At 39.8% G+C, this 24138-nt stretch overlaps 2 protein-coding genes across 3 annotated transcripts in view; one reads left to right on the top strand and one right to left on the bottom strand.

Annotated features, from left to right (window-relative positions):
• Window positions 1–24138, top strand: part of GIGYF2 (GRB10 interacting GYF protein 2) — a 132347-nt gene that overhangs the window by 61067 nt on the left and 47142 nt on the right. For both annotated transcript variants that reach the window (XM_060105989.1, XM_060105990.1), the window contains 6 exons: window positions 11786–11965; window positions 16537–16754; window positions 16847–17009; window positions 17101–17289; window positions 20272–20468; window positions 21431–21590. In XM_060105989.1, the coding sequence (XP_059961972.1) occupies window positions 11786–11965; window positions 16537–16754; window positions 16847–17009; window positions 17101–17289; window positions 20272–20468; window positions 21431–21590 (1107 nt within the window). The remainder of the gene's footprint in view (window positions 1–11785; window positions 11966–16536; window positions 16755–16846; window positions 17010–17100; window positions 17290–20271; window positions 20469–21430; window positions 21591–24138) is intronic.
• LOC132495083 (transcription elongation factor A protein-like 4) lies at window positions 12269–13380 on the bottom strand. The gene is given in 2 exon segments (XM_060106678.1): window positions 12269–12883; window positions 12886–13380. Coding segments are annotated over 2 exon segments (678 nt in total). The 5' UTR covers window positions 13232–13380; the 3' UTR covers window positions 12269–12551.

Here is a 24138-nt window from a genome sequence, read left to right as displayed (position 1 = left end):
AGACTTTTTTATTTTTATTTTTATTTATTTATTTATTTATTTATTTTTGCGGTACGCGGGCCTCTCACTGCTGTGGCCTCTCCCGCCGCGGAGCACAGGCTCCGGACGCGCAGGCCCAGCAGCCATGGCCCACGGGCCCAGCCAGTCCGCGGCATGCGGGATCCCTCCGGACCGGGACACGAACCCGTGTCCCCTGCATCGGCAGGCGGACTCCCAACCACTGCGCCACCAGGGAAGCCCCTATTTTTATTTTTTAAGGCTATGTACAGAAACCTTGAATAAGAATACATTTAATTGTTTGGTTCCTTACACTTATCTCTAAAAAACACACCTGTGTGAAAGAACTGAAGAATGTTCTTAAGTCCTGCTTTAGTGATGTTTAGGGGATGTTTCCCTCAGGAGAAGTATGATGACATGCAATAAATATAGTGTTCAGGGTACAGAAACTTTAACTTAACGTCTAAATAATGTTTAGCTGGAAAACGTCTGTGATCCAGCTTGTAGCAACCTCAAAATGAGCTGTGGGATAGCTTTGTATAATGCCCTACTGAGCAGGACTTTTCTCCACCTCCATTAGCTGCTGATTTTAAAACTTTGATCAAATGTCACATGTAAGGGGATCTGAGATACAAAGGCTGCGATTGTTCATAGTAAAATCATGCAAGGCCTGCTGGGAAAATTATTAATCTAGACCAATATAATGCTGCTTAGAAAGTGAAATCCGCCTTTGTAGATTCCTTCTCCTCCCCCCACAATTAAAAAATACATTAATTCCTTCTTTGTTTTATTAATGCCAAACATTTCAATACAAGTTCAGACACAGCACTGCAAACTTTGACCTTCAGAACTAGAGAAGGTAAAAGCATAAAGGAGAGACTTGTGATATGATGCACCTTCCCTGCATTTTCTGGTAGGAATTATACTTTATATCAATTGCTAGTTTACTGATTGGGGGCAGAAGAGGGAAGACAGAGTAAATATAGTGCAACACTGCCTTTCAGAAAGGAGTACTGAAAGTGTACCTGCCATGTGTCTTGAATAGACATTATATAGTAAGCAAGATAGTAAAGCATTTTACCAACATTAGAAGCCTGTTTCCATAATATATTCAGACAGAAATGATTTACAAGATGATTGTCAAGAAAGAAATGTCTCAAGTGAAGAAGTATTCTGGTTTCTGGATTTCACACTTTTTTTTTTTTTTTTTTTTTTTTTTTTTTTTTTGCGGTACGCGGGCCTCTCACTGTTGTGGCCTCTCCCGTTGCGGAGCACAGGCTCCGGACGCGCAGGCTCAGCGGCCATGGCTCACGGGCCCAGCTGCTCCGTGGCGTGTGGGATCTTCCTGAACCGGGACACGAACCCTCATCCCCTGCATCGGCAGGCGGACTCTGAACCACTGCGCCACCAGGGAAGCCCTGGATTTCACACTTTGAAAGTCTGCTGTGGTCTGTAAACAGTGATTCCTAATTGCTAACTGAATGGATGTCGTAGACCAGTTCTGGAGTGTCTCCTTAGGAGCATAGCACTCCCATTATAATAGCCGGAGCACATAAATTCATTTCTGTTTGAAGTTGCCCGGTTTGCTGAGATTAAACTGATATTGGCACAGATGATAAACCAACTTCACCCTAAAATACATGGGCCCTCCGTCTAAACAGAATTAATGATTTCAGTTGGAGATGGCTCTAAAACATTCTTCTATAAATGAACATACATGCTGCTAGATATCTGTTCATTGATTGATTTATTTTTTATTCCAAATTATAATGATTAAGCAAGATGCCAAGAATCAGGTACATTATTCTTTATTAAATTCAATTCTGTATCCCTAAATTGTTTGCTTTTCATTCTGGCTAAAGCACTCCAGTATATAATCCATAATTGTACCACATTGTACCTGAAGACAACAAAACCTTTAGCTGGCGTGCAGTGTCTTGCCTATGTATATACATAATCTCACAATTTTTTAACCTTTAGCCCTGGTCTCCAATGCTCTTTCTTACACAGTGTACTTAGCTTTCTTTAGAAGATGCCTAGTCTCTTTCCAGTTCTGCATTGAAGCCCACTACTGATCATCTTCCCCCGAGATTTCAGGCAGTGTCTGGGTATATACCAGCAGACGACTGAGCATAAAGGTTATAGGAATATGGGGCATATTTAGACCACATGAGGTGCTTTTTCAGAGTCTGATATACAGCAGCTCTTCCAGTCTCTCCCAGCCAGGAGCTGCTGTGTTTTCGGGACCATATTAACCAGTGGAGCAGATTTGTTACTTCCTCAGGGGTTAGGATGGGAGAAAAGTTGCAAATCTCTGGATTTAGAATTTAAACTACTCCATCCTAGTTACCCTGAGTTTTGTTTACAGTTGGGGGGAAAGGTAAATATCAATACCTGGATGGGATTCCCTTTCACTGTTTTCTCTGGTATTAGAAAATATTTTCAGTGTTAATCAGAGAATATATATCTGAATAGAGAAATACAAAGTTACTTGCTAGAAAAATTTGCACATAAACAAGCTTCAAAGTCTGTCCCATAATTCCACTTTTGCTTTTGGAGTTTGGGCGCTTCTAAGTTCCAAGTTTCACAGCTGTAGATTTTGTTGGCTGAGTGCCTTTTTGCTCCATCTGAAGTTTTCCATAAACACCATTTCTGGCTGTAAGTCAAACATGCACACAGGTGCCCTTTTACTGCTCTTTCTCCTTAGGAAGTCCACTCAATTACACCAGATTAAAACCAATACTGCATTTTAATTTTATTTTATTTTTAGAAGAGTCCTATTTAGACAGTACATTCAGACAGAAACAACCAAGTATTTATTGCCATTGGGGAAAGTATTTATATATGTAGTGCAATTGTATTTTAGCACCTTTTTTTTTTGCGGTACGCGGGCCTCTCACTGTTGTGGCCTCTCCCGTTGCGGAGCACAGGCTCCGGACGCGCAGGCTCAGCGGCCATGGCTCATGGGCCCAGCCGCTCCACGGCATGTGGGATCTTCCCGGACCGGGGCACGAACCCGTGTCCCCTGCATTGGCAGGCAGACTCTCAACCACTGCGCCACCAGGGAGGCCCTTAGCACCTTTTATGCATCTTGAGGAACTGTTGATGTGAGAATATAAAATGTGTTGTACAGGTAGTGTAGTTGGCTCACAAGTCTGTCATGTTTGCCATATTGAATAGAAAAAATATATTTTAAATTTATATTTCTTTACCTTTTAGAGGTCAGAGACACCTTTAAGACCCTGGCAATAATCTTAGACCCTTTTCCCTGAAAAAAGATAAAAGCATGCCAGCGTGATATGTGCTTCCAGTTTAAGGATTCATAACCCCAAGCTCATTTGTTGACTATAGGTTAGAAATATTTAGTTCAGGCATTAATTTGTAAATTATTTAATTATGTTTACCTTTAAATCATCTTGTTTACATATTAATCTGTTAAGATTTTTTAAAAAGTCAACTAAAATATTTGGCTACTCAACTTTGTCATATTGCTGATGTTATAGAAAGAGGAAGACTTTGATTTTAAGTGCTGAGAAAGGCCACGTGGGTGTGGGTGTCCCTCATTCATTTTAGCCCTGGTCACTTTGGAGTCATGTAATTTTTAGACATTAAAGGAGCTTTAGATATTATCTTCTGAGTTGCCCATGAACAACTTTATCATTTATTTTAAGTTGTATCAATAATACATAAATATATTTATTTTTTTAACCCTGTAATGAGTTAACTCATTATAAAGTTTTTTTGGCACCCTCACTCCCCACCCAAATTTATATACATACAAATCTGCTGTAATCATTTAGGTTATAAAGGATTTATTTTAATGTTTTAGAGCAATTCTTGGATACAGTATAATTTATATTGTAAGTTATATTAGTAGTAATTGAAAATGTATATTCTATTAGGTTGTACTTGAAGTCATTTTTTACCCCTCAAAATAATTTTGAGTAAAATTTTTATATTGTTATATATTAAGTTGATCTTAACATTTTTTTCAGGGGTACACATTTTGTTATCGTTTATCTGCTGGAAGGTTAACAAATTTAGTTCCATTTAGACAATCTTGGCAGTCTCTATCCCCAAACTTTTCTATGCATGATATGTCTTTTGCCTTTTTAGAGCTCTTTAGACTTAGATCCCAGAACTTCCTTTTTCTACTTTATTTTTGTAGAATTTCTGGCTGCTTCTGATGGGTTTAATTTGTGAGTAAACCCTGGATTAGGAGTTTGAACATCTATGTTCTATTTTTGATTTGGTCACTACTCAGCTGTGTGACCGTGGGAGATCCCCCTACAGGTATCCCTTTCCTCACAGGAACAATAAAGATGGTAAGGTTGAAGGTAAATGAGCTCCCTGCTCCAGTCCAGTCCAGTGGCTGGGCCCAGCACAGAGTGAGGCCCAGGACCCTGTGAAGTCCTTGGCTCTCACAGTCACTACCCAGTATTAGTTTATATCTAAGATTTTTTCTGCCCTAAAATTCTTTCATGTTATTATCTGTAAGAAGTTATGTGAATGTAGCTTTATCATTCTGACCCCTGACTTCAAAGTTCTTAAAGAAGCTCCTAATTTCTTCAATAAATCTTTATCAAGTATCTAACCGTGCCTTGCATCTTGGTCTGATGGCTATCCCAGCCTTCCCTGGCTTCTTCCCTCCTTCCTTTCATGCAGGCATTTCCCCTAATAAAATCTTTGGATGTTTAAAAAAAAAAAAAAAAGATGGTAAGGTTGACTCAACCCTGTGGTTATTATGAGGATGGGATGAGATATATCAATGCATTTTGTCAACTGTAATGTATCAAGTCATTTGTTTACATGTGTGTCCCTGGACTGTGGACCTGGAGGGGGTAGGTGCTATATCTAAGTCTCTTCTTTATTTTCAATCATATGTCTTTAACTGTATTTGTTCATGGAGAAAGCACTCATCTTAATGTGTGCTAGAGGTATGAGAAAACAAACAAACAAAAAATGGTAAAGTAGTACTGCTTCTCTGGGAAAATACTTGGTAGCACTTACTGAAGTTGAATATACCTTTGTGGCCCAGCAGTTTCACTCCTAGGTAAATATCAACAGAATTGGAAACATACGCTCACCAAATTTCACATCCAGGAATGTTTATAGCAATGCAGTTTATAATAGCAAAAAACTAACAACCTAAATCAGTAGTAGAGTAATACATTGTGGTCTGTTCATACAATGAGATCCCATACCACAGTGCAAAAGAACAAGCTTCTGTTCTCTGTAACAACGTGGATGAATTTCCCGTAATGTTCAATGAAAGAAGCCACACATACTACAGAATGGGAGAAAATATTTGCAAACAAAGCAACTGACGAGGGCTTAATTTCCAAAATACACAAACAGCTCATACAACTCAATAACAAAAAAACAAAGAACTCAATTGAAAAATGGGCAGAAGACATAAATAGACATTTCTCCAAAGAAGAAATACGAGTGGTCAACAGTACATGAAAAGATGCTTGATGTCTCTTAATTATTAGAGAAATGCAAAGCAAATCACTACAGCGAGGTACCACCTCACACCAGTCAGAATGGCCATCAATAAAAACTGTACAAGGGTCTGTCATACAGAGTGAAGTAAGTCAGAAAGAGAAAGACAAATACTGTATGCTGACACATATATATGGAATTTAAGAAAAAAATGTCATCAAGAACATAGGGGTAAGACAGGAATAAAGACACAGACCTACTAGAGCATGGACTTGAGGATATGGGGAGGGGGAAGGGTAAGCTGTGACAAAGTGAAAGAGCGGCATGGACATATATACACTACCAAACGTAAGGTAGATAGCTAGTGGGAAGCAGCCGCATAGCACAGGGAGATCAGCTCGGTTCTTTGTGACCGCCTGGAGGGGTGGGATAGGGAGGGTGGGAGGGAGACGCAAAAGGGAGGGGATATGGGAACATATATATATGTATAACTGATTAAATTTGTAAAATTAAAAAAAAAAAATAACAAAAAAAAAAAAAAAAAAACAAACAAAAAAACAAAACTGTACAAGGGCTTCCCTGGTGACGCAGTGGTTGAGAATCTGCCTGCCAGTGAAGGGGACACGGGTTCGAGACCTGGTCTGGGAAGATCCCACATGCTGTGGGGCAACTGGGCCTGTGAGCCACAACTACTGAGCCTGCGCGTCTGGAGCCTGTGCTCCACAACAAGAGAGGCCACGACAGTGAGAGGCCCGTGCACCGCGATGAAGAGTGGCCCCCGCTTGCCACAACTAGAGAAAGCCCTTGCACAGAAATGAAGACCCGACACAGCCAAAAATAAATAAATAAAAATAAATAAAACTGGGCTTCCCTGGTGGCGCAGTGGTTGAGAGTCCGCCTGGCGATACAGGGGACGTGCGTTCGTGCCCCGGTCTGGGGAGATCCCACATGCCATGGAGCGGCTGGGCCCGTAAGCCATGGCCACTGAGCCTGCGCGTCCGGAGCCTGTGCTCCGCAACAGGAGACGCCGCAACAGGAGACGCCACAACAGTGAGAGGCCCACGTACAGCAAAAAAATAAATAAATAAATAAATAAATAAATAAATAAATAAAATTTATTTTAAAAAAACTGTACAAATAACAGGGATTTCCCTGGTGGTCCAGTGGTTAGGATTCCCAGCGTTCACTGCTGAGGGCCTGGGTTCAGTCCCTGGTTGGGGAACTAAGACCAGCTAACCATGAGGTGCTGCCAGAAAACAAACAAACAAACAAAAACTCTACAAATAACAAATGCTGGAGAGGATGTAAGAGAAAAGGGAACCCTCCTACACTGTTGGTGGGAATGTAAGTTGGTACAGCCACTATGGAAAACAATAGGGAGGTTCCTCAGAAGACTAAAAATAGAATTATCATATGATCTAGCAATTCCACTCCTGGGCATATACCCAGACAAAACTCTAGTTCAAAAAGATACATGCACCCCTGTGTTCATAGCAGCACTGTTCACAATAGCCAAGACATGGAAACAACAGATGAATGGATAAAAAAGATGTGGTGCATATATACAATGGAATACTACTCAGCTGTAAAAAGGAATGAAATCATGCCATTTGCAGCAACATGGATGCAACTAGAGATTATCGTACTAAGTGAAGGAAGTCAGAAAGAGAAAGACAAATACCATATGATATCACTTATATGTGGAATCTAAAATATGACACAAATGAACCTTTCTATGAAACAGAATCATGGACATAGAGAACAGACTTGTGGTTACCAAGGGAGAGGGGGTTGGAGGAGGGGTGGAGTGGGAGGTTGGGATTAGCAGATGTAAGCTTTTATATATAGAATGGGTAAACAGTAGGTCCTACTGTACAGCACAGAGAACTATATTCAATACTCTGATAAACCATAATGGAAAAGAATATTAAAAAAAAGGGCATGTATATATGTATAACCGAATCACTTTGATGTACAGCAGAAATTAACAGTTGTTAATTAAACAACTATACTTCAATTTAAAAAAAGCCAGACGTAAACTAATACTCCATTTATATAAAAAAGTTCAAAAATAGGCAAAACTAATCTTTGGAGATAGAAGGCAGGATAGTGTTTACCTTGGTAAAGGCTGATTGGGAGGACATGAAGACTTTTGAGAGGTCCTGATAAATTTTTTTTTTTTTAAATCTTAGTAGGTAGGTGGATATATATTGCTTTGTGAAAACTGAATTGTACATTTATGATTTGTGTACTTCTTGATATGAATGTTAGACTTCAATAATAAGTTTTCATTCATTCATTCATTCATTCATTTTTGGCTGCATTGGGTCTTTGTTGCTGCACGCGAGCTTTCTCTTGTTGTGGCGAGCGGGTGCTACTCTGTTGCCGGTGCACGGACTTCTCATTGTGGTGGCTTCTCTTGTTGCGGAGCACGGGCTCCAGGCACGGGCTTCAGTAGTTGTGGCTCATGAGTTCTAGAGCGCAGGCTCAGTAGGTGTGGTGCACGGGCTTAGTTGCTTTGTGGCATGTGGGGTCTTCCCGAACCCGTGTCCCCTGCCTTGACAGGTGGATTCTTACCACTGCACCACCAGGGAAGTCCAATAGTAAGTTTTCTTAAAGATAGGGGGAGGAGGTGAGTATGGTACATTTAAAAGTTCTTGAATCCTTTTCATCCTTCTCTTATGAAAATGACAGTGATGCCTGAGCGCAAAACTTTCTTTACCTTGCACTTACATGTGGGATATGTTTGGCATGTCAGAACTATATTATTCTGGTTTTCCTTGGTTTACTGGAGAAGTTGTCACCCAGATCTTTCTGTTTCAGTTATTCGTTATGCAACATTTGATACATCAAAAAATATATTGCAGTTTTTAGGAATTATTTTGTAGAAACAAGCACTTGGTAACAAGATCTGAACTCCTTTGTTATAGAATTTTTGAACTGGAATTGGCTAGTGTTGGTGTAAATTCAGATGGCTGCCTCAGTAACATACACACACACACACACACACACACACACACACATACCCTCTTTCATATTAGGAATGGGATCTTCTTTAGTCAAGGTGTACAGATCAGAATTGGAGACAGTTTAAAATCAGGTCTGTGGCTCCACGATCTTCCTACTTTCTTTAGTACTGTGCTCCTCTCTATCTTCAAAATTTCTGTCACAAATCCTTTTTGGAACAAAGAATGGCATAAATAGTCATTTAAACTTTATGAGGTACAGATTTTCCAACAGGTTGAGAATTATGAGTTTGCAGTAAGCAGAAAAGCCAGATTTTTTTCTTCCTTTACTTTCCCTATTTTTTACCCTATCCTGCCCTTTATATTTTTCTTATTCCTAGGTACCAATATGAAACGTATACGTAGGACTTGACAGTTATGAAGGTTATAGAAGCTGCTAGTTTAGAAAAAAATGCAGACAGATTATTCACATAAAGGGAAATAAAGTCAGCAAACAATATGAAAAATCTTTGATGTGAAAAATTCATATTTGAGCCACATTAGTATATTTACAACCATTAAAGTAGAAAAGCTTCAAAAGGATAGCAGCACTTAGTTTTGATAATCTAAAATGGTCTGGTGGTCTTACCTGCCCTTTTTTGGAGGAGGAGAGAAAGGTATGTCAATGTATGAAGTCTGTCATTTGACCTAGTAATTTTACTCTTTGAAGTTTTTTTTCAGAAGAAGTAGTTCAGAAAAACAAAACACATATGCACGCAGATATTTCTTCCTTGTTACCTAGTTCTCAAAAAGTTAGTTATGATGTAAATGTCTGGTGGGGAATAATCTACTAGATAGTGCAACAGCTGCAAGGTATACCTGCTGTGTATCCATTTATATTATCAGTAAGATGTATAATCACAGAGAAGTATTTGCTATTTAGATTATAAAATAGTGGGTACACTGATTGAAACTACATTTTAAAGATGTTATGTAAAAGCTAACCACAGATAACGTGGGAGTTCTATTTCTATGGTTGAGGAATTACTGGTATTTTTATTTTTAATATCTTTAATTTTTTGCAACTTATCATCTGTTAGAAAAAACTGTAATGACCAGTTTTTGATGCGTTAAACATTTTGCCATTAGTGGGTTTCCTTTGCTTATTTTGGTACATTCATTACTTCTCAAAGACGTAGTGTAAAAGTAGATGAAAATCAGTGTTTTGACCAGCTCATCCATCAGGCAATTGTATTCTCAATATGCCTGGCACATATTGCTTGTGACTGAATGATTTACATGTGTTAAAAGTCATTTCCCATCACTTATCAATTTATACGCATTAGGGATTTCTTTGTTTTAAATTTTTCTTCTGTGAGTATAGCTATATTTTTCATCAAGTCATATAATGGATGTGGGCTTTGTAAAATGTCTCACCCCTTCTTATTCTGAGCAAGAGAACCTGGAAATGTCTTCTGACCCTTCTAGCCCAAGGGCAGACATGGAATGTATCTATACTTGAATTCGTAAAACTTGGCACTTAGTGCAATATGCAACAAATATTTGTTCAATGAGTCAGAAGGTTAAGATTTGAATCCTGTGTCGTTTAAGCAGTGGTGTGTGATTTTGGACAATTCTCCTGGGTTATCTTTTTGAGCCTCAATATTCTCAGCTGTAAAATGGGAAAAATAATTTCTAATACTGAGTATTGTAATGAAGATTAAATCAGTTAAGCGAGTGTTTTTATTAACTGTGGCCATGTAATAAGTTACCCCAAAACTTAGTAGCGGAAAGCAGCAAACATTTATTTTCTCAGCTTCTGTGGGCCAGGATGGAGCAGCTTAGCTAGGTGGTTCTGGCCTAGGTCTCTCATGAGGCTTCAGTCATCTCAGGGCTTGTCTGGGGTTGGATCCGCTTCCAAGCTCACGCACGAGGCTGTTGGCAAGCCTCAGTTCTTTGCCATGTGGGCTTCTCCACAGGGCTGCCTCACAACAGGGCCGCTGGATTCCCTCAGGGAGAGCGTCCAAGATGGAAGTTTTTAACTTAGTATCAGAAGTGACATCTCATCACTTCTGCTGGATTCTGTTAGGAGCAAGTCAGTAATGAGTCCAGCCCACACTTAAGGTGAGGGAATTACACAGAGGCCAGAAGTCAGGGATTGTTGAGGGCTATCTTAGAGGCTGCCTGTCATAATAAGGGTATTTTGCCCAGCAAATAATTGTACCCCCCCCATTCCAAGATTATTCTGTAATAGAATAATATCTTGTAACAGCCTAATAACTGTTTGGGTGAACAGGGTATGGAATCTTAATACATGTGAAATTGAATATAAGAGGATGACCAGAAATTAGAATTTCCTCATTTTCAAACGTACAATTTTTTTTCACTTTTAAGATGGTTTAATGAAAAGAATTGAGGTTGTTACTGTGAGAATTTGTATATTTTATTGTTATAAACTGAAGACATCAATGTATGTTTTGGATATTCAGCTGCATACTTTAATGTGAGATTTGGGGTAATTTGTTGTGAATTTAAGTGTTAGCCCATGTGGTATGGTGACTGAAGAATTTGCACAGTACAGAATTCTCTTGTCCTTTGAAACCAACTTAGTTTACTTGGCGTAATAGGCTCTCTTTCACTGTTAATGTAGCTCTTGAGTTGCATCAGGTTAGACAAAGCTTAGCTTTGAATTCTGTTGCAGAGCAATTTGCTGTACGCCTGTAGTGTACTAGGTGCTAGAGTAAAGGAAAAGTAGAATGCCTCCACTCTCTGGTTTTGAGCTTACAGTCTGTTTTGGAATAAAAGAGAGGTTGAAGTTTACAGATATCCTATTTGGACAGAATCACCAGTAGAAGTTGATTAAATAAATTAAGTTGATTTAGTAAATCATATAGTTAAAAATATTGTATGACTTAAAAACGGAAAAAAAGAAGTATATGCTGGTAAGGAAGGACTGCCAAGTGAAAACAGCAAGGGTACAAAACAACATATGTAACAGCCTGAGGGTAGTGTTATGTGAGTGTGAATGAGAGATCTGTATATATATGCATAAGTATAGCCATGGTCAGTGTTTGGAAGGCTTTGTAAGAAACTGTTGATGGTGGCTACTTCTGGGGAGCAAGACTCTGGGGGGCTCTTGTGTAGCGGGAAGGTTGATTCAGTTTTCATTGCATGGCCTTTTAAAAAATGCACATATTATTTTGTTTAAAAAAATAATTTCCCAGTCTTAGAACATTCAGCTTTGAGAAATGTGTCTAATAATATACACATATATCCACAGTTATTTATACTGCCTGAACGTTGAAATGGACACATTTGCAGAAAAGCTTGATTTGAGCAATCAAGTCTGTTCAAAATCCTTGCTGGCTGAAGCTTATGTTGACTCACTTTCTTTACAGGGAGACCAAATTTTGAGGAAGGTGGGCCAACATCAGTAGGAAGAAAGCATGAATTTATACGATCAGAAAGTGAAAACTGGCGTATTTTTAGAGAGGAACAGAATGGAGAAGATGAAGATGGAGGTTGGCGACTAGCTGGATCAAGGAGGGATGGAGAGAGGTGGCGGCCTCACAGTCCTGGTAAGAATTCTGCTGAGTAAAAGCACACAGGGCCTGAAATAGTGAGGATTTGGTGGGAATTGTTAGGGATAAAGTGGAAAACATAAACCGGCAAAGAAAAACAAGAGGGGTCATGTTTATGTTGTCACACTCAGTCTTGCTCCCACAAAAATTTTTAACGTAAAATATTCCCCAAATCTATTTAGTTGATTAAAGTCACTTTTATTTTTCTGGGGCAGTGTGGGTTAATGGGAAGCACCTGCCCTTAACTGCAAAAATGAGAAAGGGTTTCATTCAGTTTTCCTAAATTTTTTTTTTCACTGTTAATCTTTTAGTAGACACAGCTTTCCGAGTTTTTTCTGTACATGGATCACTAGGTAAGTATCTTTGTAGTTTTACAAAAATGGACTGATGCCGTATATATGGTTCTGAAAACTGGTTTTTTAAACATTTTACAATGCACCATAAACATTTTTCCATGCAATGGAGGAAAATCTGCTACTGCAACACACAGGGCTGCAGTTGGATAAAGAGAGTGACACCTAAAGCATAGTATTAGCATAAGGTTAAATAAAGCACAAGGCCTTTCAGATGCCTGCCAGGGGCACTACACAAAAGGAATGTCTTCAAAGCCCCTTTGGGGGGCCCTGCAGCCACCCCTGAGTTCCCTTGGGCCCCTCCGGTGGAAGGGGTCCTGTAAACTTTTTTGCATCCACATAAACTCCCCCAATTTCTGTCTGGTTTTCTTCACCTCATCCTCCACCCTGGCCATCTCGTCAAATTCTCTTATCATCTCTTCATTGCTCAAATGCATGTCGTGGATGGCCTCCTTGTATTCCTTGAGACACTGAGCCAGCCCCTTGTTGGTTTTTCTTTTGGCCTTCCTGGGTACATCATCCCCAGCTGGGCGCTTTCCTGCAGCCCTTGGTTCGCTGGCTGCTTTTCTTCTTTTGGCTTTCCCTCGCTCACTGGCTTTCCCTCACTTACTGGCTTTCCCTCACTCTCTGGTTTTCCTTCTTTTGGTTTTCCCTCACTCACTGGCTTTCCTTGGCTCTCTGGATTTCCTTCTTTTGGCTTTGCCTCACTCTCTGGCTTTTCCTTATCCTTTAGTACTTCCTCATCTTCTGTCTTTCCCTTGAGATCTGTCCTTCCCTTGTTTTCTAACTTTTCCTTGTCTTCCACAGTACAAGCTACTCCCGGCTTTCCCTCATCCAGTGGCTGTTCTTTGTTTTCCATCTTGCCTTGGTTCTCAGGCTTTCCTTCATTTTCACTGCAGACTTTTTCCATGTTGAGTGTCCCTTCCTTTTCCTGTCCTGCGGGGATTCTGGACAGGTTCCTCCTCTTTCTCTAGCCCAGTAGAGCCCTGGGAATAACAGACACGTACACCTGAAAGAACCTGGAGCAACAATTAGGGGCTCCCAGACGGCTCCGGGTCCGACAGCCCAGTTTTCCTAAATTTTTGAATCTTTTTTCAGCATGCGTTTTTCTTAGGTGATAATTATATGCTTACTTAGGAATATGGGCTCCCCATAAAGTGAGTTTTTTTTCCTGCATAAGAGAGGAATTATTCTTTTTTTTCTCTTTTTGTCCTAAAAATGTGATTTCTGCTCACATTATTTGAAGAATAAACTTTAAACCCAGGTCAAAAACATAATCACAAGTTTATTCTTTTGTCCCTCTAACTTTAGAAAAAGGAGAGAGAATAGTCGTGATTAGTGGTTTTATAAGTTCTTCTGTTTGACTCTTAAGAATGCTTCAAACTGTTCTTCCCCGACATTAGATATGCTGGTAATTGAAGACACTGGTGCTTTGTGTCAAAGATCGTTCCCTACCCAAGTGTTGATTCTATGCCTCATGATCATCAGATGCCATTGTAGTTTGAATCTTGGGGTCATGCAGAACTGAAGCATACAAAGAGTGTGTACATGTCTTTTGAATTTCACATGCATAACATTGTTTTATCTATTGGCTGTATGCCAGGGAAGCTTACTTTAATAGAGGAAGTTATAATAATAATGTAAGCTGTTTTTATTTTTTAAAATCAAGTTATTAACAAACCATTAGTCTCGGTCTGAGTTAACATTATAACAGGCATTCAGGATGCTTTATGGTGTTGTGGGTAGGTGGAAACTTAGTGAAGTTTATCTTTGGATAGAGTTATAATGTTTTTACCCCAACTCCTCATTGGCTGCCTCTTGGGTGAGTTTTCTGTCGTTACTGGGCATTGTTTGCATCACAGTTATTTAGGCAGTTCTCATTAGTCTGTGTCATGGGCAACCAACTGTTATAGTTCTCTTCAAGGCATCACGGCATTTTGTGCTGAGCTTGCCTGTAAGCAGAAGGGTTTGTAGACTGTGTGTTCCTAACAAGCATTCACTGGAAGAATGGACAGGATCTGGGCTGAGCAAAAAGAAAAATTCCAGCTGATCAAAAACAAACAAGGTGAATGTTTTGGAAGATGAACAGTGTTTCTGAGCCCAAACGTCTGATGTTGATTCTGTTGAAGCAAGTTAAAAGTAAAACTTTAGTGTTATATTCTACCACTTACCCTCCTCACCCAAGAGCTTAGATTTTGGATATATATGGTCCTTTTTTTTTCCCCCATCTTTTCTAAATCTTTCTCTCCAGTATTTGACTTTTTCATGTCATTTTTGTCATCGACTTGACAGTTTTCCAAATTTTTTATCCATATATTTTAAAAAGACAGTTTGGGGGACATAAAGATGCATGGGGGCTGAGAAAACACTGTAAATAGGCACTGTAAATAGGCATTACTTTTTCAACCCAGCATATTAAAAATAAGTCTGGTTATATCAGTTGTTATCAGTTACTCTTAACATTTTAGTTAATCCTTTATTAGGCTTTGATTAAAATTTTAAATATCATGATTTTGACTTATGAAAATAGTATCAAACTTTAGTTCTGATATAAGGTCTGTAAAGCAGTGGTCAGTCTTAATAAGCTAGAGATGTTCCTTATCTGCTAAATTTAGTTTCATGAACAAAATTTTATTCACTATTTAAGACAACAAAAAAATTATGGTATATAGTTTTATTAAAGTATGGCTCACAGTTGGCTATGTATGGCGTTGGGAGCATTAAGGACAGCTAAGCACCCACTCTGGGAGGTGAACTTAGGAAACTTGGTTAAGCGGGAAGAATGAGCCACATGCCTAGAAGGATAGATTCCTATCACAGTGCCTACTTAGAAATGAGAGTAGCAGACAGAGTACTCTGGAATCAGCTTCTGATCCTGAGCACTTCTTTGGGATAATGACTCTAGGGTAACCTTTAGGCGGTCTGGGTATAAAATTCCTTCATTTTCATAGAAGATAGTAAATTGTGTTTTGTTGTTGTAAGTGAAGTGTGGGAAGTGGGAGAATAATGTTTTCTTACCTTTTTGTAAGTGGCTTATAAGATGCTACCTGTATTTGGTGTTTTAACATTTTGCCCTTTGGTTTTCAGTTTGATTTTTAGATTGCTGGTTTTAGCAAATTGGGCCTCAGTAGTATAGTAACATTTAACTTTGACTTCATTTCTTTTGCTGTCTCCCACAGAGAAAGCAAAGATATAGGTTAAAACATGTGTCTCTTCTTAAGACTCTCTTAGGCTCAGGTTTGTCAGATTTTAACAAGAACCACACACACACCCCTTTTCTTTAGAGAGAAAATACCTTAACTTGTAGCTTTTGGTCTTAGGCATTCGTTTTTTGTTGGAAAGTAGATGTGCTACATAATATGCAAGGGTGGATTTAGGAATGTCCCTGGGGGTGTTAAATTAAAACTCCCTAGGGAGAGTGAAGAGATGAGAGAAAAGGGAAAGGAGAGGAAGCATGTTATTGTGGAAAAAGCAGCAGAGGATGCGGAATTGGATTCGACTGCTACTTTTCATTATGCACGTTACTTCTGCTGTCAGAGGTTTTGCTTCTTAAACTATAGAACTAGGATAGTGGGCCAAATACGATATGTCAGTACTATAATTCCATGACTTTTTTAGGGAATCAGGATTGCAAATGTGATCCTGGCGCTGGTAAGTGGACATGATGAGTTTGATACTATGAATTGACATGATATCATAGTATCCTGGATATTATTATATTATCAAAGGAGCTGGTCTTATCCATAAAGAAGGATATTTTCATCAGAAGAACGAAAATGCTTTAAGACTTGCCAAAGGGAAGGCATGGACCTCAGTATGGAAAGATATCCAGTGCTGTAAGTCTGGGCTAGGAGTGGGCCACGTGAGTGGCCTATCAGCATTTCAGTCAGATATCTAGAGCTTATTAAAAGTATGTACTTTGAAGAACTGTCTTTTAAAAGTGATTTGTTTTAAATTTATCTTTAAAAGCTTTAGAGTATGTTGTGTGGCTCAGTAGTTAACGAAGATAACTACTGTTGTCACTGAGTGATGGTGTATCGTATATAATACTGAGCTTTGAGCTTCGTTTCATTTGCCTAATTTTCTCTTTAGTAGATTGATCCATTTGAAGTTGCCATCAGTTGTAGTTTCCTCCTTTGTTCCCTATCTATGGTTTTCTTTCTCAAATACTGTCATAAAACTTTTCTAAGTTTAGTGTCCTCCTCTTCATCCCAGATGGCCCTCGTTCTGCAGGCTGGCGGGAACACATGGAACGACGGCGAAGGTTTGAGTTTGAGTTTCGAGATCGGGATGATGAGCGGGGTTACCGAAGGGTGCGCTCTGGCAGCGGAAGCATAGATGATGACAGGGATAGCCTGCCTGAATGGTGCTTAGAGGATGCTGAAGAAGAAATGGGCACATTTGACTCATCTGGAGCCTTCCTGTCCCTAAAGGTAAGAAATTTGTTTTAAATATTATGACAGGTACTGACCTTCGTCCAAATCCAAATATGCTATTAATCTTTGGCTTAATTTTCTTGCTACAGAAAGTACAGAAAGAGCCTATCCCAGAAGAGCAGGAGATGGACTTCCGGCCTGTAGAAGAAGGGGAGGAATGCTCTGACTCTGAAGGTAGCCATAATGAAGAAGCCAAAGAACCCGATAAGACAAATAAGAAGGAAGGAGAAAAGACAGACAGAGTAGGAGTTGGTAAGGCTCATTTTTGTCCTTTACTTAAAAAAAAAAAAAATCAAACTAAAAGTTTCCTAAGTTGTTAATTTAAGATTACATCATGTTACAGAAGCTAGTGAGGAAACCTCCCAAACCTCCACCTCATCTGCTAGACCAGGCACTCCTTCAGACCATCAGCCTCAGGAGGCACCACAGTTTGAGAGGAAAGAGGAACCCAAAACTGAGCAAATGGAAAAAGCTGAAGAAGAGAGTCGGACAGAAAATAGTCTATCAACCAAAGTACCCAGCAGGGGAGATGGTATGTATTTATGAGAGGCAACAAGCCAAACTTGGATTTTGCTGGGGCCAGTGATCACCGATAAGAGAGGCTTCTGTTTATGCCTCTTTGAACTGCTTCTAGTGGTAAATTATTGGAATAGATTATTTTACCAGTAAACCTTCTCAAACACTGCTTCCCCTGTGTATCTATCTCAGAATTCATCAAAACAGAATTAGAAGCAGCAAAGTAGTATCATTTCCTAGGGTGCTATGATATAGCCACCCTGGTATCAGTCAAGCAAACTGAGTTTGGGATCCTCTGTGGTAGTTTGATTCCCATATCAGATTCCTTTTATGTAATGGCTATATGTGCATCCAGATGACACACCAGAATGCCATTGTTTCAAAAGAGGCCAAGATGAATCTGTGCAAGTCCATCACCTTTGCTGGAGAATAAGCTTAAAGTGTATCTCCTTCTCCAATGTCATTATATTGATTTTAAGTTGCTCATATACCTTAGTAGGTAATATTAATGTTCATTCCCATGTTTCTTCTTGGACATAAAACGACAGTATAATGCCTGATATTGAAAGGTGAATTGATTTATTCATCATAAAAATTCACACCCTTTAACATGGCCTAAGAGACCTTGCATGACCTGGCATCTGCCTCCGCTCCGTGCAGTTTCAGCACCAACTCTCTCTACTTTGTACTCTATTCACCAGCTTCACAGCCTGTTAGGTCCTGAAATGTGCCTTGTTCTCTTGCCTTTGTGCCTTAGCATATGCTGTTCTCTGTGCCTGAAACTCTCCCACCCCAAGTTCCCAAGCTAGGTTAGGTGTCTTCTCTTTCTTCTTAAACAACCAACACTGTTTCTAACATAGCAATACAATATTATAAAATCTGTTTATTCTCTTTTTTGCCCAATAAATACTATTTTGATAGCTTGAACCACGGATTTTTTGTTTTTCAGTTTTTTATGTCTGTCATAAAGCTGAACGAATGAATTCAGCAAGTATTTGAATCTCTACTATATGTACAAGGCACCTAGGACTTGTATGCTTTGAGACCTCTTTCATTTTTCAGTTATGATGTGCCCCACCCAAATTACTTGTGGTTCATACTCTTAAATGTACATGCCTGGGGCCTTACTCCAGGAGATTTTAGGGTGGGGTTTGGGAAAGCTGCATAGGTGGCATTAAAGATTGAAATTCTGGATTTATAGTTTCTGGGGGAAATAAAGCATGTGTATCTCAATAACCTAGGACAAAAAGTAATGATATGAATTCATGATTGGCAGACTCCTGGAATGCTTCAGGAATCAAGTGTCTTTGAGCTTGTCTTGGAATAATAAGTAGAATTTGGAGGTAGGTGTAGCTGGATGAATTAGAAGAGGGCATTCCAGTACTAGGTAGCAGTGAAAGCTACAGTGAGGAAGTAGGACTGATCCAGGTATGGGCAGGAAATCAGCTCCTGTTTTTATTTACATGAATTATGAGGTGTGAAAAGGAGGCTTGTGGGAAACACGGTTGGAACATATATTTGACAGCTCTCTGTGTAGGGTAGGTTGTGATGACAGATGGGCTGCTCTGTGACCTGTTGGTGTCCTGAGCAGTCACTGATGTAGGCAGTGCACTTGTAAAGGGAGGTAGTGGCAGATGAGATTTCAAAGTAGAAATTGGCAGGACATAGTTACTGTTGTATATCAGGGCAAAGAAGAGGGAAGAGTCAAAGATGAGTGAGGTGCCTGAGAGGATTATGGTATCCTTAACAGAAAAAGAGTGGAAGTTGAGGAGCACATTTGCGAGGGTAGAGAACAAATTCAGTTATGAACATTGAGTCTGAGGTGTTGATGAGAAATTAGATAGAGATGGCCAGAGCGCAGTTCTGAGTGAGGGGACTGTAGCTCACTGGGAAGAGTTTAGGGCCACAGAGAGAATGAAAATTTAAAAGATTACACTTGTTAGGGATGAGACGAATTGGACTGAGACTAGAACATGGATAATTCCTATTTTCAGAGGGTACATAGAGAAGCCAGAGAAAAATCTTCAGAGGCAAGAATAGAGTGCAGGAAAATGAAGGAAGGAGAATGTTCCAGTTTAGAATTGGGAAGATAATGTCAGACTAAGGCTAGGTGATGGGGACGAGGAGGAGCTGTTGGATTTGAGGACTTTGGGTCACTGCTTATCTTTGGGAGAGAAGCTTTTCTGGGGGCTTGGGAGTGCAGGTCACATTGTAGCGTGTGGATGGTGGTGAAGTAGAGACAGGTTGTGTAGACTGTCCAAAGAAGTTTGGCAAAGAAAGGATAGAGTGAGAGGAACAGGCATTTGCAGAAGCTATCTGTAATTGAACAAACAAGGTTTCAAAGGGGAAACTGCAACTGTATCTAATTACTTCCATTCCCCTTTCCTTCTTAAGAACCTGCATACTGAGAGGTTAGATATAGGAACCAAGACACAACCTCTTTTGCAGTCTTTATTCTTATTGCAAAGAACCTCCTGCACCGTACAGGTAGACCCCGAGAGCTTTTTGTTATCCTACAAAATGTGTTGCACTGAATTATGTTAATAATAACTTGAAATAGGTACTTATTCAAAATAATTGCAGATATTTTTAATAAAGGTTTTTATGCTGAGATGTGGCATCTTCGAGGAGATTTGCAGTGCTATTTAAATTGTCTTTACTATTCAGAGACATGATGTAAGGAAGGGATTGGACTGATTCTGTTTGTTTTCAGGAGGTAGACCTATAACTATTGGGTAGATGCTCTAGTGATACAGGTTGGCACTGTAAAAGGCCTTTCTGGATACCTTTTAATCTTATTTGTTATCATCCTATGCAGGTACTTTTGTCATTCTAGGGAGAAATGCTACACTTCTCCATAAGAAGTAGCAGCAGTGTTCATGACACGGTTCACGTATCTGTTGAGCCCATTTAGTAAGCTGCCCAACTTGATAGTTATTTTTCATAAGAGTCTCTATATTTTAAAGGATTTTTATCTGTCTACATTTTTTTCCTCTAGAAATGGTTCCTGGTGTCCAGCAGCCCCTGTCACAGATTCCTTCAGATACAGCCTCTCCTCTTCTCATCCTTCCACCTCCTGTTCCCAATCCTAGTCCTGCCCTCCGGCCAGTTGAAACGCCGGTCGTAGGTGCTCCTGGTATGGGCACTGTTTCCACAGAGCCAGATGATGAAGAGGGTCTCAAACATTTGGAGCAGGTACAAATCACGTAATCCTTTTTTTTTTTTCCCTCTTGAACTGCCATAAACATTGAAAAGCATTAAATGAATATTCAAAAATGGAACTTTTGTGCGCTAGGTTTTGTGTACTGAAAAAGTTGTTTTTATGTCTAGTATTTATTTTTATGAGTAATTGTCTTTCAAATCATTTCTGCTGTGTAGAGTCATTATATCAGGTTATTTTTTGCTCTTCTGAGGTTGCCCTTAAGCTGTTTGCTTTTCTTTTTTCTTTTTGGAAATTAATGGAATGCCAAAAATGGCGAATACAAGGCAGCTGTGGATAGGCACTGTGTCTTCTATTTTTTGCCTAAAGTGTAACAGGGAAAATAGTTAAACTCTCAGTATATTACCATCATATTCATGTCTCTAGAGTTCCCTAAGATTTTATATACTATTGTTTATATGTAAAGTAAATGATAATTTGCTTTCTACAAAAGAAATTCTCTTTTCTTCAGGGTGGAGTGGTTGGTGGCAGGAAATGTTGAAGAAAGGGGACAGTGTCTTAGTAAAACTTGTAAAAGATTTTATTTGTAATTGTTTCAATTGAACCTTTTGATCTGTTAATGCTCATGTCTTTTATAGGTTTAGTTTATATAACTTAGGATTGTTTATTTGTTTAAATGGCACTTTAAAGTGTGTTGATTAGAAGCTTGGGCTTTGATCCATACCAGCTTGTGTTTCAGTCTCATTTGGGTTTGCTTAATAATTTTGAGACCTTGAGCAAGACTTGACACCCTCTGAGCCTTAGTTTCCCCCTCTGTAAAATGCGGATAGTACCTATTTCATGGCATGTTGGACGAATTAAATTGTTGCCTGCTGCGTTATTTGTACAATGCCTCTCACAGATCAAGTAGTCCAAAAAAGGCAGACAATTTTTATATGTACAAGTATTAATTTAGGATCATTTGTTTCCACATTTCATTTTTAAATTTTTCCCTTAGCAAGCTGAGAAGATGGTGGCTTATCTACAAGACAGTGCACTAGATGATGAGAGACTGGCATCAAAACTGCAAGAGCACAGAGCTAAGGGAGTCTCAATTCCACTGATGCATGAAGCAATGCAGAAGTGGTATTACAAAGATCCTCAGGGAGAAATTCAAGGTAGGTTGTTCCATTCTACTTTATGTACAGAGGTATGCCATTACCTCCAGATTCTGTAGGATGGTAATTATTTAACGTTAATTTGCATACTAGTAGAACAAAAGTCAGTGCTACCGGCTTTCTTCATATATAGAAGGCTTGTTTATAGGTTCCCTCCATCGTACTTTACAGTTTCAGTGATGGGAGGGAGTCTAGTGAGAACAATTTGAATACAAGGCAGAATGTGATGACTAATATGATAGGGTTGTAAACAGTATGCTTAAGACATCCTCATTTCTGGCATGTCAGGTATTAACTAGGCAGTTGAGTTTCGTACATTCACTGTATTTCAGTCTCCCTACCATAAAAAAAGATGATGGCAGCCATCTTGGAAAACCTTGGTTGAATGTTTCACTGAAGTGGAGTTGATATCATAAATGAGGAAGAACTATTTAAAATATCTGAAAAAAGAGTACCATATTATAAACTAATTGCTTAAACTATGTGTATGGTGCATAAGTTAGATTAGAATGGGGAGAGAATGCTGTGAAGGACATTGGTTGATTTTTCATTTCTGCTTTTGAAGTTTTTGCTTATAACCTGAAATTGGTTGTTCACTGTATTAGTGTCAGTTTCATGATAATGTTTTACCAAGTACAGCCTGTGACCTCTCTCTAACATCATTATTCCCCTTCTATCCTCGGTCCCCCTACCCTGCTTTATTCTTCTTCATAGCATCTGTCACTACCTGGCACTGTATATATTTGTTCATGATCTCTTCACATGCCTGTAGAATCTGTTGTAATTAAAACATATACAGGTGTGTGTTTTAATTTAATTTACTCTGAGATAATTATAGCTTCACAAGCAGTTGTAGGAAATAATATAGAGATTCCATGTACCCTTTGCCCAGTTTCCCCCAGTGGTAACCTCTGACAAAACTGTAAAACAGTACCACATCCAGGATATTTTGTTTTTTAAAAAATTTTATTTATTTTTGGCTGTGTTGGGTCCCCATTGCTGCACGTGGGCCCTCTCCTGTTGTGGCAAGTGGGGGCCACTCCTTGTCGCGGTGCATGGGCCTCTTATTGCGGTGGCCTCTTTCGTTGTGGAGCACGGGCTCCAGGCACACAGGCCTCAGCAGTTGTGGCATGCAGGCTCAGTAGTTGTGGCTCACGGGCTCAGTAGTTAGGGCTCACGGGCTCTAGAGCACAGGCTCAGCAGTTGTGGTACATGGGCCCAGCTGCTCTGCGGTATGTGGGATCCTCCCAGACCAGGGCTTGAACCCGGGTCCCGTGCATTGGCAGGTGGATTCCCAACCACTGTGCCACCAGGGAAGCCCCAGGATATTGACATATTGATACAGTCTAGATTCACAACAGACTCTGGACAGTCTTTAACAGAGCAAAAATTTTAAATTTTGATGAAATGCAATTGATCAGTTTTTTTCTTTTATGGATTGTGCTTTGGGTATTAAGAACTCTTTGCTGAGCTTTACATCCCGAAGGTTTTTTCCCCCCAAAATCTATAGCTTTATGTTTTACACTTAAGTTGGTGTTCCATTTTGAGATAATTTTTATATAAGGTATGGGACTTAGGTCAAGGTTTATTTTTTTTGCCTATGGATGTCCAGTTGTTCTGGGGCCTTTTGTTGAAAAGTCTGTCTTTCCTGAATTGTTTTTATACTTTTGTCAAAGTTTAGTTGAGCATATTTGTGTTGGTCGATTTCTGGGTTCTTTGTTCTTTTTTTTTTTTTTTTTTGGTGGCCACGCTGCACGGCTTATGGGATCTTAGTTCTCCGACCAGGGATTGCACCCATGCCCACTGCAGTGGAAGCGCAGAGCCCTAACCACTGGACTGCCAAGAAATTCCCTGGGTTCTTTATTTGATCGCTGTGTCTGTCCCTCCAGCCAATACTATGTAGTCTTGGTTACTATAGCTATAGAGTAAGTCCTGATATTGGGTAGACTGATTCCTCTTATCAAAAGAGCATTTAGTTTTTCTAGTTTGCTTTTCCATATAAGTTTTTGAATAATCCTGTCTATATTTACCAAAAATCTTGCTGAGATTTTAATAGGGATTATGTTAAACCTCTATATCATTTTTAAAAAATTTTATTTTAGGGCTTCCCTGGTGGTGCAGTGGTTGGGAGTCCGCCTGCTGATGCAGGGGACACGGGTTTGTGCCCCGGTCCGGGAAGATCCCACGTGCTGTGGAGCGGCTGGGCCCGTGAGCCATGGCCGCTGAGGCTGTGTGTCTGGAGCCTGTACTCCGCAACGGGAGAGGCCACAACAGTGAGAGGCCCGCGTCCCGGGAACAAAAAATTTTTTTATTTTATTTTTGGCTGCTTTGGGTCTTTGTTGGTGCGTGCAGGCTTTTCTCTAGTTGTGGTAAGCGTGGGCTACTCTTTGTTGCAGTGCGCAGGCTTCTCATTGCGGTGGCTTCTTGTGTTGCAGAGCACGGGCTCTAGGCGCGCAGGCTCAGTAGTTGTGGCACACGGGCTTAGTTGCTCTGCGGCATGTGGGATCTTCCCGGACTAGGGCTCGAACCCGTGTCGCTTGCATTGGCA

This window comes from Mesoplodon densirostris, chromosome 8, assembly GCF_025265405.1.
Source record: "Mesoplodon densirostris isolate mMesDen1 chromosome 8, mMesDen1 primary haplotype, whole genome shotgun sequence".
Lineage (NCBI taxonomy): Eukaryota > Metazoa > Chordata > Mammalia > Artiodactyla > Ziphiidae > Mesoplodon > Mesoplodon densirostris.
Note: the sequence above shows the minus strand (reverse complement) of the source record. Positions and strands in the feature narration are given on the sequence as shown.